Genomic DNA, 15,632 nt, shown 5'->3' with positions numbered 1-15,632 from the left:
GTCTGTTTGTCCCTCTCTTGTTCCCAGTGCAAAGACGGTTATGCGCAGGTAAGATCCAAACCTCCTTGTCTTTGATTTTGCCAGCTGTCACTCCCTGCTGAAAGCATGCAATGCTAAAAAAAAAAAGGACCTCACTGCCATTTTCCTGTGATAAAAAGTTCAGAACGATCACATCTTCATAATGCAGTAGCACTCTAAAAGAAGTGCTGAAACCATTTACATATCAGGACTGGCTCTCTAAAATACTCTTATAAATGTGTAAAAGCCAGAAATGTATTTTTAATGTGATACAGACAGCTATTTCTATAAAAAAAACAACACTGCTATTCATTTTTGATGACAGTCACACTCACACCCCATTTCACACACACACACACACACACACACACACACACACACAGGATCCAGCATTAACACCGCCACCCTCCCTCCCTCCCAGTCTCAGGTGTCCATCAACGCGGAGGAGGGCGAGGAGCAGCGTGAGCGCGGCGAGTCCTGGAAGGAGAAGACGGCCCACCGAAACTCCACCACCAGCGACCAATCGGAGCACCCGCTGCTGAGGAAGAAGAGCATGCAGTGGGCGCGGCGCCTGAGCAGGAAGAAGCCGGCCAGCCGCGCCGAACGCATCTCCCAGCAGCGCCTCAACCTGTACCGGCGCTCTGAGAGACAGGAGCTGTCGGAGCTGGTGAAGAACCGCATGAAGCACCTGGGCCTGCCCACCGTGGGATACGGTGAGTAGGACAGCCAGTGGCACCAGGCTGAGGTCAGGGTTAGGGAGGTGTGTTGTAGCTGCTTTGTTAGGAGAAGAAGACGTTTTAAGGAAACAAAAACATTTAATGGTTTTAATATATAAATATCTTGAACGGCAAGACTATGAAAGCTTAATCACTATATACAGTATTTATCACAAATTTCTCATTACTAGCCATATCTAGTCAAGGCAGTTGATGTAAATTATATAATTGCAATTAGTCATGTTGTTTTTGAAAATGATTGTTATGATAATGCAATTTTACTATGCCCATCGCAGATTGGATTTTTAGTTATAAAACTTTTCCTGGAGGCAGAGTTGCTCTGAAGGCAGAAATAATCTCATTGGTTGAGTTAAACCTCAGTGGGCGGAGCCAGAGAACCACAGTTTTTCAGAGTGAACATTTGCTTACAGGCAAACTTGAATGGCAAAGAAGAGTTAAAAATATAAATGGCAGTGACTTAGTGTTTTTTTCATTTATTCATGACTATGGCATCCATGACCTTGGAAGGTCAGATAGGCTAACTAGCTAACCTAGATTACTTAGTATGACTACATTGCATATTTTCAGGTAGTAGCAAGTGTTAGGCTTCATAACATTGGCTAGCTCCTCTCTCACGCCTTGCCTTTTCACTGGGTTTCAGTCTGACGTTACTGACCCGGCGTTCACACTGCAAGCAATTTTTTTCAGGTATTTTGTAAGTTAGTACTTTGGGAAAGACCCAGTACAGGCAAATCGTGTATTTTTCACTGCTTTGGTGTTGCCTTTCAACATTGTTTTGATAGCCAGCCACCACTAATTAGGTAGGATTACTCGAAAATAAACAGGAAAAAAAGAGCAAAACATTACATCAGAGCTTGCCATCGACCCCAACGAGGCATGCATTCATAATGGAAACTGTTGTTCATGAAATGAAATCACATCGGTAGTGAAACAAGGAAGCGGACTGTTGACAGCCAATGACCATGAAAAGTTTAGCCATGCCCGACTTTTTTTGGTTGACAAGCTTGCTGACTGTCTGCACATCTGCCAAGTTTCTCTAGTTGCTTAGCTCTGTAGGAAATAAATGGACTTCTGGTGGTTCTTTATCTCAACCAATGAGATTATTTCTGCCTCGAGAGCAGCTCTGCCTCTGAGAAAAATGTTTAAAACTCCAATCTGCGTTCCAATCACTCGGTCTCATCTAATTGCCTGTTTTGATGCGGTGCTATGGGTCTTGAAAAGTTCAAGAGGCGTCATTACCATCATCATCATCAGCTTCACCATTAACCTTCACAAAACCTCATTCTCCCACTAGCATTACACTCTCATCAAGGTTCCTCCATGTTCCATAGCACATATACATGCAAGTACAAAACCATGATCATAACACCATGTGGATGTGCATAACCCCTTCATGCATGAGGATGCAGGAGCACTAGACCTTGAAGCATTTGCATTTGATCCCAGACAATTGCCTGCATTCTTATCTCTTTCTCACTTTTTTGTCTCTCTATTTCAAATTTCTTTTAATCTCAACTTCTTCTCTCTCCCAACAGCTTCACGCTCTTTAAAACAAAAAACAGAATCACGTTCCAGCATTGTTCCCCTCGCCAAATATTATGCAACATATCAATGAAATGCCTTTGAGAGTAGAAAATCCAAAAGTTTAAGATCTTAATTAGAACCACAAATGTCACTGAGGATTACTTTGAAAGGATCAGAAATGTGACAGCGGATTAATGTGGAGGTGATTCTGTGAAGGCTCACTTTTTTTCTTCAGCGCACATCACTGCACGGCTTTCTTGCATTCTCACTTTTTAGACTTCTTTTTGAAAACTGCCAATGCATTTGCTGCCTGCCTGATCGTTTTCTTTTTCTTCTCTCTCTCTGTGTGTTTCTCTTCTTTCTCTCCCCGACTCTTCTTACCTTCCTTCTTTGGCTTGTAGAGGATGTTTCTAATCTCACTGCGAGCGATGTCATGAATCGAGTAAATCTAGGATATTTGCAAGGTAATTTGTGTGCCGTATATATACAACTCATGTTCAACATGTGAGTCGTCACATCCATCTGTGGAGAAAGGAAGTGTCCTTTCACCGGCATCCTTTGTAGAATAATAGCGCACTGAATTTTATCCATAAGCACTAGATATAGCCTTTGACTCATTTGTGAAAGATTGTTTTCACACAGTTTGGCATATGTGTTTTGGATAGTAATATATATTTGCAAGTTTATTATATAAATAAACAAAGTGGGCCATTGAAGTTAACAGTGCTCCCGTTGCTTAGAGTTGCAGGACATTTCAGAGCATCCGTATACAGAGGGGACCAGGCCGTCAGGTTAGGTTGATCACAGTACTGCCACTATACTGCATGAGTGTGTGTGCGTGTGTGTGTGCGTGTGCGTGTGTGTGTTTGTGTGTATGTGTGTGTGTCCTGCCCAGAATGAGTGGTAGATCAGCAGTCTGTCTCTCTCTCTCTCACTACCTCTCCCTCTCTCTCTCTACTATCTCTGTCTCCAGTCTTTTTCTGCATTGTGTTGACTTGAGGTGACTTCCCACATGGCTAGAATACTGTGGTTACTGCAGGGCATTAGAGTTTGGCTTAAGAGTGGAGCAGAAAGCATTATGTCTGTGTGTGGAAGGTCAATTTACAGAAGAACTTATTCCATATTGAATACACTGGGAATTCCGCAATAAGGAAGTGTAGGTTTCGGGGGGAAAACGTCAAAACGGGGTGTTTCATGTGCCGAGTATAGAGCTAAACTTCACTCACATAAATCCCACAAACATTTTTTTTCACCCCATCCAGAAAAGACGTGATGATTTTCAGCCTTTCGCACATACAGGACGATCCCACAGTACACTGACTCCTTCCGCTCCCACACTCCCAATGTGTTTTGCTTCACTCTCAGTTTGGTTTGAGTCGCACTGCGTTTGTTCCAGTCTGACGGATGCTGGAGCATGTCCTTTGTGTCTGTGGGTGTGTCCGTCCGTCCGTCCGACCGACGTTAACTCTGGGCGGGTTGTGGGGGCTGAGTGTCGTTCGTTGGCATGGCAACCCTGGCGCCGCACCAGTCCGTCCGTTGGTCCTAGTCTGGAATGCGCAGGACAAAAGGAATGCGATGGAGAGCGATATGTTGCGGAGTCGCGGACGCTGTCTGCATGTTGGTTCCGTTTTTTGAAGCCGCGCATGGAGTGCGCTTGCAGCAGGCAGCATGGGCCTCCCCCGAACCAGACGCCCTGTCAGTAACGGTTAGCCCTTCTCTCTCTTCCACCCCGCCTGGCTTTATAAAGGGCCACAAACAGGTGGGTTGTTATGGAGACGCACAAGCCCTCCTTTACCTTCCTCCCTCCATCACCCAACCAAGCAAGTAGGAGTCGCCCCAGACACTGCACTTAGGACACACACACACACACACACACACACACATACCAGTACATCAACACACACTCACACACACATACATGTACATTAACACACACACACACACACTCACACACATACATGTACATTAACACAAGCGCACACATACCTGTACATTAACACATACATTCACACATACACACACATACATTACATGCTTTTGTCCAGAGTGACTTACAATACGTACACATACACACACACACACACTGTGTGAGACTTATTTGGGGAATGAATGTTAGGATGGTCAGTTGCCTACTGATGACTGAGAAAAAGTCAACAAAATATAAATGTAAGACCTCATCAGCACCAGGGTCAATACTATATAGTAATTGATATCATCCCAAAGTTTCTATGGTTTGCTTAATTAATCTTGACTAGATTGTCAAAGCAATGAAATACTTCCAAAATGTAATTGTTACAACTGTTAATGTAATAACTTCTCATAAATGTATTAAACCAATAACACATAACAATTTGTAGTAGTAATAGTGTAATAAGCCTGTCAAGGTAGTACATTTCCCATTAATGTAATACAAGTTACCTACAATTAATATTATAACTTTTTTTTCCTGTTGACATTATAATTGTTAGATTATTGAGTTAATTACATCAACTGGAAGATTTAAATTTTCTGTTTTTAAAAATTTAATAACTGAACTGATAATGTTATCATCAAAGTGGATACATATTCATCCCATTTTAAACACAGCATCGTAGTTAAATGCCAAATCTGTGAATGGACAACTGTTATAACATTATCAGTTCAGTTGTCACATTTTTGAACACTGAAAATTTCAACCTTCCTGTTAATGTAATAAAACCCAACAATGTAATAATTATCACATTAAAGTTATTACGTTAAGGGCAGACAACTTTTATTATATTAATGGGAATTTATTACATTAACAGGAATACACTATTAGCTGCATTTTTTTATTACCTTAGTTGTTTATTCCATCAATGGGAAGTTATTACATTAACAGTTGTAACAAGCATCATGCCCATTTGGAACTAGACAACTAGAAACAAATCATTTCTATTTTAACGATTTGTCTCAGATTTTCTCACCACTCGGTCTTGTACATGGGTGACTTTGCTCTCCCCTGACTGCAAGGCTGGGAATGAAGGAGTCCTTTATCTCCGGTGGTTAGAGGGATCATTTCCTGGCTAATGTAGTGTGTAATGGAGGAGGCTGCAGGGAGGGCTCCCGAGCAGCTGTGAAGGTCTTTTCTGTCTCTCTGTTGCAGATGAGATGAACGACCACCAGAACACGCTTTCCTACGTCCTCATCAACCCTCCGCCTGACACCATGCTGGAGCTCAACGACATCGTGTAAGAACCAGCAGCATCCCTCTTCCTCTTTTTATTTCGGCTGGTAGACTGTACTTTATGTTGCCTGTGTATTGTAACTGTACTGTAGGAAACTTGGTCCCATAGGTGCTAATTTGCAGGCGGACAGGGCGGCATCTCCCCTCAATATTTGGACAAGGATGAATTGTCCTCTAAAATTAGTTCTGCCTCAAACGCACACACTGTATTTTTACTCACTCTGTGTTTTTGGAAGCACAGTTGAGTTTTACCAAAGCACATTTTGTGATTGGTCACAAAGCACAAACACCCCTTTCCATTAAAAAAAACAAAAAAAAACGCATTTTGACAGCAAATTAGACTGCAGTGTTTCACATTTTGACTAGGCTTGCTAGAATGTAAACAACAATTTAAAAATGTCATTACAAAGTGCAAATAATATCATTTGGATGGAGAGCTTGTGAAACTGATTGGCAAGCCGTCTCATTTGTGATTTTCTGCCCCACGATATGTATTGTCACATATTTGTATTATATTATATATTATATATTATCGTCCCATCCCTACTTGCTGCTGCTCCATGCTGACAGATGATCTTGATTGTTCCTCTGTAGGTATATTATCCGGTCTGACCCGTTGGCACACATGCCAGACGATGCGCCTGTGGGCCAGTCCCGTGGCACCAGGAACCAGCAGGACTTTGGCACAGAGACGAGGGACGAAACCCACCTCTGAACCCCCCCCTCGGTCCTCATAACCCCCCCCTCCCCCTCCCCCTCCCCGTCACGATGCAGAAACGGAACGGGGGAGAGAGACCCAGACCCTGACCCTTAACCTCCAAGCCCTGCCCAGACTTATAGGGGCCCGTTTCTCTCACGCAGATGAAGTCTAGTCTTGGGCCGAGAAACAACAGTCCATAGAGAACGTGCATTAACGTGTCTTTCGGCCCGAGGCCAGACGTGATCTGTGTTATCGGAAGACGACCCCTGAGAGGACGTCCCGTTTTCCTACCGAGCTGCTACAGAAGGATGCATGAAGAAGAGTGCCTCGTCACCAACCCCTTACCCCCCTCACACACCTACCTACTAACAGACATCGCCCTCGCAAAACACCACAAAAAAAAAAAAAAACGCAGACCAGTCAGCGGAAACAGACTGGCAGCACGCTCCCCCTTCAGTCAGGTGAACCAACCAAAGGACTAAAGAGATTCGATTCATTTCGGGAGAGGTCACGCGACGGGTGGTCTGAGGAAGTTTGTGTTCGGACAGGATGTGAGGTCATTTCGCTCAACATGTCGTGCTCAGGGGGGTGAAGTTGTCCTCGTGTCCCGACTAAGGCTCAGCTTCCCCGCGCCCCTTTTTCCTTACCTTAACTATGTTTTGGGGAAATTGCAAAACTGACACCAGGTCAGAATCTAGGGGCAACTACACCCTTCTCCACATATTATCCACCAGATCAAAACAATCATAATGTTTTCTAAAGATATGGGGTATATGCCATGAATCTTAGTAGATATTCAAGTCATGAAATTACAGTACATGTGCACTTTTTAATCTAATACAAATGCTTTTTGTTAATTCAGTATTTCTCTTTCTCTTCTAAGATTTTTAATTCCCTTCTATGAGCACAAACTGTTTTTTTTTGGGTTTTTTACAACTAAATATGTCATCTGTGAACGTACACATTGTGTGTAGGGACACTTTTATTGGCCATATTAGATTTGTGAGCCTTTTTTCATTGTTGTGTTGTTTTGGACACTGAACATTTTTTTAGCTATTGTATTAGAGTGAATATTAGTAATTTATTCCATTATTATAAGTGTCACAAACCATATCCCCTATATGTGCCATGCGTTTGTCCACTCTATTTCTTTGTAAATATGTTCTTATCAAACTTTATGCAGTATGTATTTTCTTCATATCCATGTTAGAGCATCTTCTCTATTACTTCTATTTTACTCTTTCATCGGGGGTTGTCTAGAAGAAGCATTATGAATATCATGATAATCCAGTTTCATAATAGTTAACGGTTGTGAATGTAAGTCGCAGAATGACTGGTAGCCTAATTGTTTTGCACAGATAGCGACAGTCAGTTCTGTCGACGGTACCTGAGAATTAAGTGTTCTCCTCTCCAAATTGTACAGGCCACACCTTGTGCATAAGGCCGTGTCAGTGTGCAGTATTTAATCTTCATTTGAGATAATTTTGGTGATCATTTATCATCGTTGAGCCGTACGTCTTGTTTTATCACTGTAAATAGTAACTTTATATATCGGTTGTTTGGTATTCAGTTCCTTTTGGTCTATGCTGTACGATACAAAGGAAAGAGGACTTGAACTACTTTTGCACTAAGCTCTGTTGGGACGTCTAGAGCATAAGCATGACCCTTTAACCTGAATCTATACAAGGCGGCGGACAGTATTCAACCATTCCTATGAACTAAGATAGTCAAATGTGCGGTACCGAGTAGTGCATTTGCAGTTTTGATTAGCTTGCCATTGTTAGCCAGGTTTATTTTGGTGTGTGTGTGCGTTTTTTTTTTTTAAATTTGTCAAAGAAATATGAAAGTAATATCAGATGGATTGTTGTCTCTTGAATGAGATCTGCCAATGTCGGACTGGATAAATGATAGGACAGTGGGTTTTTTTTTTGGTTTTTTTTGAGGAATCCACATCAGCATTTCTCGGGTGTTTTACAGTGTGTGTTTTTGCAAAGTGTCCCATTGAAATGTATTGTTGATGCTCTTTACTTTGCTTCATGCGAGCCGGCGCCCCTCAGACGGGCAGTTTACAGGACAGGGGAACTGATGAGTGAGAGAGTGCGTGTGACCACTATGGAGGATATAAGCAAGTGTATAATCCCATTCATTCAACGTCTTCCTTGGGTCATCACGTCTCTCTGACAAACCTTCAATCCCCAAAAGGCCATCCTCCTTTTGGAAAATAATCTTACTAGTCACTTCAGATCTCCTACTGTCTGTACTGTAACACCACAAGGGGCATGTAAACACAAAAAGCATGTTTTGATATACAGCTTGCCAAGAAAGACATGTTTTTGTACATTTAGCTGGACAGTGAGACATCCCACAGCTAGAAAAAAATCATTAGCAATCACGTCAACTGCTTGTAATTTGGAACCATATCATTTGATACTGTGTATTTACATGAATGGGCCATGCATGTCCTCTAGGTGTATCAAAAAGCCTATGTTTACTTTCACCCAATCATGTTTTTAAGTCATTGTCGAAGGGGTTGATCCATTTTGTACTATTTCTTATAAGAAGTAAGTGTACTTCTCTACATGTAAAATATGAACAAATAAATGCTGCATGCAGCCAGATATATTGAATGAATACTCTTCTTTATTTCATCTCAAATCTTCAAATGACAACTTGATGAATATAAAGACAATCATTTGATAACATTAAGCAGATAGATGTTTGATTAAACTTTTTAAACACTGCCAGTAATCATTCAATCAGGGTGGTATTATTCACTCAGTTATCACAGGAAAAAAGACAATTATCGATGACATGATTATGGATTGATTTATTATCATACATAATCACACAGTGTGGGTCACAAAGATTATTGCATATTGCAAATATTGCAGCTCTCCTCTCCTATTTGTTTCTATACAGAAAGCAGGTAAAATAAACCATTTTACTTTCCGTAAAGTGGCACTGAATACAATTACAATATGGTACTGTAATGTTAACTTACACTACATTTGATTTTTTAAGAGAACTCCCAGAGGAAAGCAATATCCTAAATAAGATCCTGTTCTTCTCATTTACTTCTCCTTGATGTAGATGATTTCATTTAAAATCCTGCTGCTGAGAAACAACCTTTGGATTGTCTCACTCATGCTTCTCACTCAGTCAGCTCTTTCATTTTGTTTCTCTTTCATCTCAATATGCACTCAGTCTCTTCTAAGTCTCTAATGGGTCAGCAATGAGAGACTTCTCAGAAATCTATCAGCAATCTGTGAGTGTAGTCATCTACAAAAGAGATGATATGCTTTTCTTATTTGGCTTGACTTGCACTTCTTACAATGATGTAAGAACGCAGATGTATATTCTCATGTGCATCTCTTTATTGCTCCTAAGGGGGGATTTAGGATTTAGGAGAAAGAATTCAGATATCAGTGATCCTAAATGAATACAATATTGAGATATGCTATATTTCTCCAGAGACAAAGAAAAGGCAATAAGCAACTCTGACCTAATGCTCCTGTCCCTGTGGCTTGCAGCGCTGCTTGTTGAGGTGCGTCTGTTTCCATCTCTCTCTGGTCCAGCGGCCGTGGTTCTGGACGACCTCGTGCAGCAGGTCGATGTAGGCGTACTCATTGCTGCACAGCAGACTCTCGTCACCTGGGGAGGCTCCAGCAGAGGGAGCCTTTGAGCCACCAGGATTTCTCTGCTCTCCGCTCTGACTGCTGCTGCTGCTGCTGCTATGGCTCTCTCTTGTGTGGGCTCGCTTTGGTTCATTTATTAATTCTGCCTTTTTGTTGGTCTTTATTGTGGTGTTCTGGTTTGCAGGACTTTCTCTGATTTGTCTGGTTCCTTCAGGTTCGGGGTCTTGATTTTGACCGAGTTGGGCCTGATTCAGATTTTTGAGCTCGGTTTTCTCCTCACTGATTTGTCCCGCAGAGTCTGGATCTTGGTGCGTGATCTCCTCAGGATCGTGGCTCAGCTCCTCATCTTGACTCGGGTCAGTCTGGCTGTGAGTCTGCGCCTCACAGAATGGGGAACAGCTTGTGATTACGTGATATGAGCTGGACTCTGCGGTCTCATCATTTGGTTTTGAATAAACAACTTCTATTGCTGTGAAAATCTCTTGACAATCTGTGTCAGAGGTGACCAGGCGTGACTGGGACTGTGTTGATTCTATCAGAAGTTCCTTCATTTTAAGTGGATCTGGGTCTTGGGTTGGAGAAGCAGTTAATAAGTCCGGCATGTGAGTTTCCTCAGGCGTGTCTCCTAGAATACCAGTTTGATTGCCTCCCTCCAAAGCGTCATTACCAGAAAGCTTCTCCATTTTGTTTACCACTGCCTCCATTTCACCTTGGCACTCCTCAGTTTCAGTTTTGAACTCTAATGGAGCATTTGGCACGATCATGGTGGATGGAAGATGGAAGAGAGCAGGCCCCTCCTCCTCCCGAGCCTTAATGCTGCATCTTGCCTGCCATTGAACCGAAGTTGGAGGCCAGGAGGAGATCCTCCCCATAACTTTACCCACCTGTGACCTTTGACCTCGACCATCAGGGTACTGACCTTTGTTGAGCTCAGGGTTTAGTTTGTACTGGTCAGTGCCGATGCTAAAGTAAGGTACGTTTTCTGTGTTGACAGTATTTTTGTCTGCATTTTGCTGTCTTCCAGAACCACCATGTTTCTCTTCTTCCTCAATCGTTTCATTTGCGAGGTTAGCTTTTTCTGTCTGGCTTCTTCCAACCTCTTCAGTCTCTTTTTCCACTTTCTGGTTTCCTTCAGCTGAGTTCTTTGTGTCTTCTGATGGACCCTCTATCTCAGTCTGTAAACCGAGTTGATCTTTCACAGCCACACAAAAAGGGGATGTAGACAGTACAGCATTAGCTGACTTTGCTCTGACTCCTGTAACAGGACTCCTCCAAGCTACCTCTGGGTCCCAGTGAAAGGTTTCAGTCAGGTCTCTCTTCTCAGCGTGTTCTGGAGATGTTGGATGCCTTGCTCCACTGTCTTCTTCTGACTTCTCTCTCTCTTCTCTTGGAGGTCCGGGCATCACGGTTTTCCTCTCTCGTTTCCTCCTGTACAGCACTGCCAGGAAACACACCACACACAGCAGCACACACAGGGCCACTGCAACAGGACAAGTTGTCAGAGAAAACAACAGACATACTATGCAATTATTATGCATTCGACACCTGGCAATATTCTACTACTGATTCCATTGTTGGTTGTTAAAGGTCCAGTGCAATAAGAATTGTATTTCTCAATTTCATGGTATAATGTATCCTGTTAATGTAAAGTTACCTAATTAATTATAACTGTCAGCATTGTGGAGATTTGACTAACAGCCTTTGAAAAACTTTCCCTCTGGTTGTCAACAGTCAATCCAATCTACTTCCTGGTGTAAATGATGTCACGTACACCCAGGTTTTATTGAATGCTCTGATTGGTTGACAGTATGCATAGTTAATGCGGTGCCCCATAGTCTGTCAGACAATAGCCAGCCAGCTACTTGCCAAACCAGCCATAATCTCTGTGCCTCCATTGTTCTTGGATGCTGAAGTTCCACCACTGCATGGATATTTGTTAGAAAGTTAGAAATATTGCCTCTAGTGGATGCTTTGGCTCTCACTCAGCCCTACAAGCTTTGTACCATCTAACCATCAAAAACTGAAAAAAATGCTCATTATTTTAGAAATCAATATGAAACTTTTCCTGCCTGAGTTGAAATCACTGCACTGGATCTTTAAGAATTTTGAAATATCAAACTGAGACTCAAGAACAATCAAATGTACCAATCACTCCGATGAGCGTGGGCACTGTGATGGGCGTATCCGTGGGCTCGAGGTGGATGGAGATTTCCGTCTCTGGTGGGGGTCGTGACGGAGGTGTGGTCTCTGGTGGGGGTCGAGACGGAGGTGTGGTCTCTGGTGGGGGTCGTGACGGAGGTGTGGTCTCTGGTGGGGGTCGTGACGGAGGTGTGGTCGCACACACCGACACATTCCACACAGGTTTGCCACTCAGGGACTCAGGAGTCTTGCAGGTCACATCCATCTCCCTCTCCAGCAGAGATCTGTTCTGAAGACCTGAGGACAGGAGAGACATAAGGTTCAAACACCTGACTCGTTTTCTTCTGTAAACGACTAATCATTCGCTCCCCTCCCGTCTCACACCGCCCTTCTCTAGCACACAGACCTTTGAGGAAGTCAACAAAGTCCTCTACCCCGCAGGAGCAGTCCCACGGGTTCCCATCTAGTCTTATCCTGGTAGAGCTGAGAGACCTGAAGACCTGAGGCGCGACCCGGGTCATCCTGTTCCCAGACAAGTCCAACTCCACCAGGCCGGTCTGGAAGCTGAAACTACCTGGATCAATGGCTCTGATCCTGTTCTTAGCCAGGTTCAGCCTAGCGAGGCCAGTGAGCCCACGAAGCATGGACTCCTCCAGGACTTCGATATGGTTTTCCGTGAGGCTGAGGTCTCTGAGGACAGCTGGCTGGCCAAACCAGTTCGGGTCGATCAGGGTGAGGGCATTCTGGTTTAAGCTGAGGTTCTGGAGGTTCCGGAGGGAGGCGAAGGCTCCAGGGACGATTCCTGTGACATTCGCGCCGTTGATGGTGAGTCTGGAGACGGAGACGAGGCTGTCGCTGTGCAATGCAGTGGAGTTGATCTCTCCAACGTCTTTCAGCAACATCACCAGGGACAAATAACCAGGGCTGAAAGCTAAGAGCACAGAAATACAGTATCATGTTATTGCATAGAGACAACCTGAGATCACAGAAGCCACTGTATTACATGTATAAGACAAATATTTAGATTTGTTACAAGAAAACAGACAGTTGATGTAGAATTCCCACTTTGTACTGCATGCTTGATGACCTACTGCTGCACTTTGGCTCCATTCCCAGAAACTGTTTCAAAACACTTTTTGCTGCTTTTTTTCAGTCTTGAGAAGTTACAAGGAATGGTCTGGTAACTACTTGAGGCACTAAAATTTTGTTTTAAAATACACTAACTTGATTCTACTGTATAACATTCAAGAAATAATTGTCTGCAGTACTAATAGTACAGGGTAGATGTGGGATAAATGCATGAACAGGGACTTCTACAATGGCCACCACTGTATTTTCAGTGACCTATAGTAGGATTTGACCGATATAGCTTTTTGAAAGCTGATACTCATGTCTTTTTACTGAAGCTGCTGATAGCCAATATTTGTGCCGATATTCATTATCTTTAAAAATTGACCATTTTTGTGCCCAAGAAATAAAAGAAAAATTACAGGATGTACCAGGATTTTATTCTTGGCAGGGTGGAAAAGCCTCTGAAACAACATTAAGACCATGGGACAGAATGAAGAATTTCATTAGTCTGGGATTCAAGAGTTTTACTCTACTGAAACCCAGACTAATGAAATTCTTTTAGGTGGGTTGAGGCAGGGTGACTCACCACACCACAGTGGAACTCTGGGATACATTACTGGCTTTAAATGAAGAATTCATTTGCAAAAGAAAATATTCTTGAACAATTAAAGGAATAAAAACATTTTCATTCATGTAGCTTTGGTCAGGGAGGAACCTCCATCATATGAGAGGGTCCGATATTTAATAAAAGGCCAATATATCGGTATATATACCCTGACCTACATTCATATCTTTGAAAGTCTACATATAATTTCGCATTATACATCAAATATTTTAACCAAACCAAAAACACTCACTCGATGGAACCTCCAGGCAGATCAAAGTTTGTCCATCTGCTGTGCAGGCATGGCCCAGGCCCGAAGACACACACACCAGCAACAAAACAAGACCGGGAACAAGAGCTGTATAGATACATAGGGATCAGATGAGCATCGATCTTAACATCTCATCAACTCATACAAATATGTGCATGGAATAACTACAATATGCACTTACCTTTCATGGTGAACAATCCCAGATGTGGCTCAAAATAGACACAGGTATATTATCAAATATCAAGTAAACTACCTAGAGTAACAGTTTGAGAGTCTTGTGATCACCTGAACCGCCAGCTGTGAAAAAAAAAAACACTGTTGCCATGGTAGGTGCAAGTTTCTGTCTGCAGCAGTTTGCCATGGTTATGAGTGCTGGCGTGAAGGCATTAAACTCTGCTGTTCCGGTTGGTTGGTAGAGTGGGAGGCAGTTAGCACCCAGGGAGGCCTGAAGATGTTCTGTCTGTAAACTCAGGTTACTTAAATAGGATGATTTTGCAGTGATACATGTGTGTGTCATGTCAAATTATAAATTTAAGCTCTTGTTTAAGAAGAGATGCATGCAACCTTGACATTAGTTTTAACTAAATAAAAAAAAAAACGTGAAGGGATGCAGCAGTGGTTCCTTGTGAAAACAGGCTACTTTGGTGAGCTGCTGTGTAAAGATTAAAATCGGTGTGGTGCCAAAGCAACAACAGAAAAAAAGAAACGGTGAGTCCCACAAAACAGACAAATGAAGCCATGAGAAAAGAATAAAAATGAAAATGTGTTTTTATTTACTTGGAAAATTTATTCTGTTTCAGTGCGTCCTTTTTAAAATAAATAGATGGTATGGGATCAAAGATAAAATCAACAAGGATGAAAAGTACAACTAGTGTAACAAAAATGGTGACCAATGCCAATACAATCTTTTAGTAAACATAAAACACGCTCACATACAATAAAAGATCTATCCCCTGCCCAAAAAAAAAATAAAAATAAAAATGCAGCAAATGATAAATCAAGTATTCTATGTTGTTTTTGGAGACAGCAGTAGTATCAATGGAGGCCCTTCAGTTTTACTGGTCAGTATTAAATCTTAGTGTTTGGTTTAGTTCCACACAGGTTGCCTTTTAGGAGTGCACAACAGCAGTTTTAACAACAATACCATGTTCATTAGTTCACACCTAGTTTTGTCTGCCCATTCAAAAAGGTGAATTCCACTTTTCCCCCCCTCCCTCCCAAACAGCAAGTAAAGTGCACGTGCAACACTTCTGGTTGTTCTTGAGGCCAACACATGGTTTCTAAAAAGCACTTGGATTTTGAACAACAAAGAGACAGAGAAAGAGAGAGAGTGAGAGAGACAATGTGGCAGTGTTTGTTAACACCTTGGAGGAATGTTCTTTAATGTCGGTACATAACTGACCCCCAGACACACAGTAACCCATGGTGAATATATCAAATACTGTCATTCAAACCGGTTACAGCGCAGCGCACACACACTCTTCACAACAAGAGTAATGTGGCTCTCGGAGGGGGGGTTAAGATGGGACAGGCTGACAAAAACACTCAGGGAGGGACAGGGGGAGTGTGGGGTGGGGCGGGGGTGGGGATTTGGGAGTACATTGCATGAAAGAAGCCTTCGACACGTGTTCATGAGTGCACCTTTGTACAGGACAATTCAAGAGTGCCCAGTGGAGAGAGAAAACACAACTAAGCTCTAAACATCAGAGAATTCCTGTTATGATGAAA

At 42.5% G+C, this 15,632-nt stretch overlaps 1 protein-coding gene across 1 annotated transcript in view; it reads left to right on the top strand.

The window, feature by feature from the left end:
- The window catches only part of kcnt1b (potassium sodium-activated channel subfamily T member 1b), a 58,733-nt gene extending 49,948 nt beyond the window's left edge, over positions 1-8,785 (top strand). Inside the window, exons 26-28 of the mRNA XM_071524142.1 lie at positions 440-731; positions 5,404-5,488; positions 6,079-8,785. Of these exons, the coding sequence (XP_071380243.1) occupies positions 440-731; positions 5,404-5,488; positions 6,079-6,199 (498 nt within the window). The 3' untranslated portion in view covers positions 6,200-8,785. The remainder of the gene's footprint in view (positions 1-439; positions 732-5,403; positions 5,489-6,078) is intronic.
- Positions 8,786-15,632: the final 6,847 nt, after the last annotated feature.

This window comes from Centroberyx affinis, unplaced genomic scaffold (genome assembly GCF_046629955.1).
Source record: "Centroberyx affinis isolate AG114_WGS23_722 - 3 ecotype Tasmania unplaced genomic scaffold, CSIRO-AGI_Caff_v1 ptg001156l_1, whole genome shotgun sequence".
NCBI lineage: Eukaryota > Metazoa > Chordata > Actinopteri > Beryciformes > Berycidae > Centroberyx > Centroberyx affinis.
The sequence above is the reverse complement of the archived record's forward strand: the minus strand, read 5'-3'. Positions and strand labels throughout refer to the sequence as shown.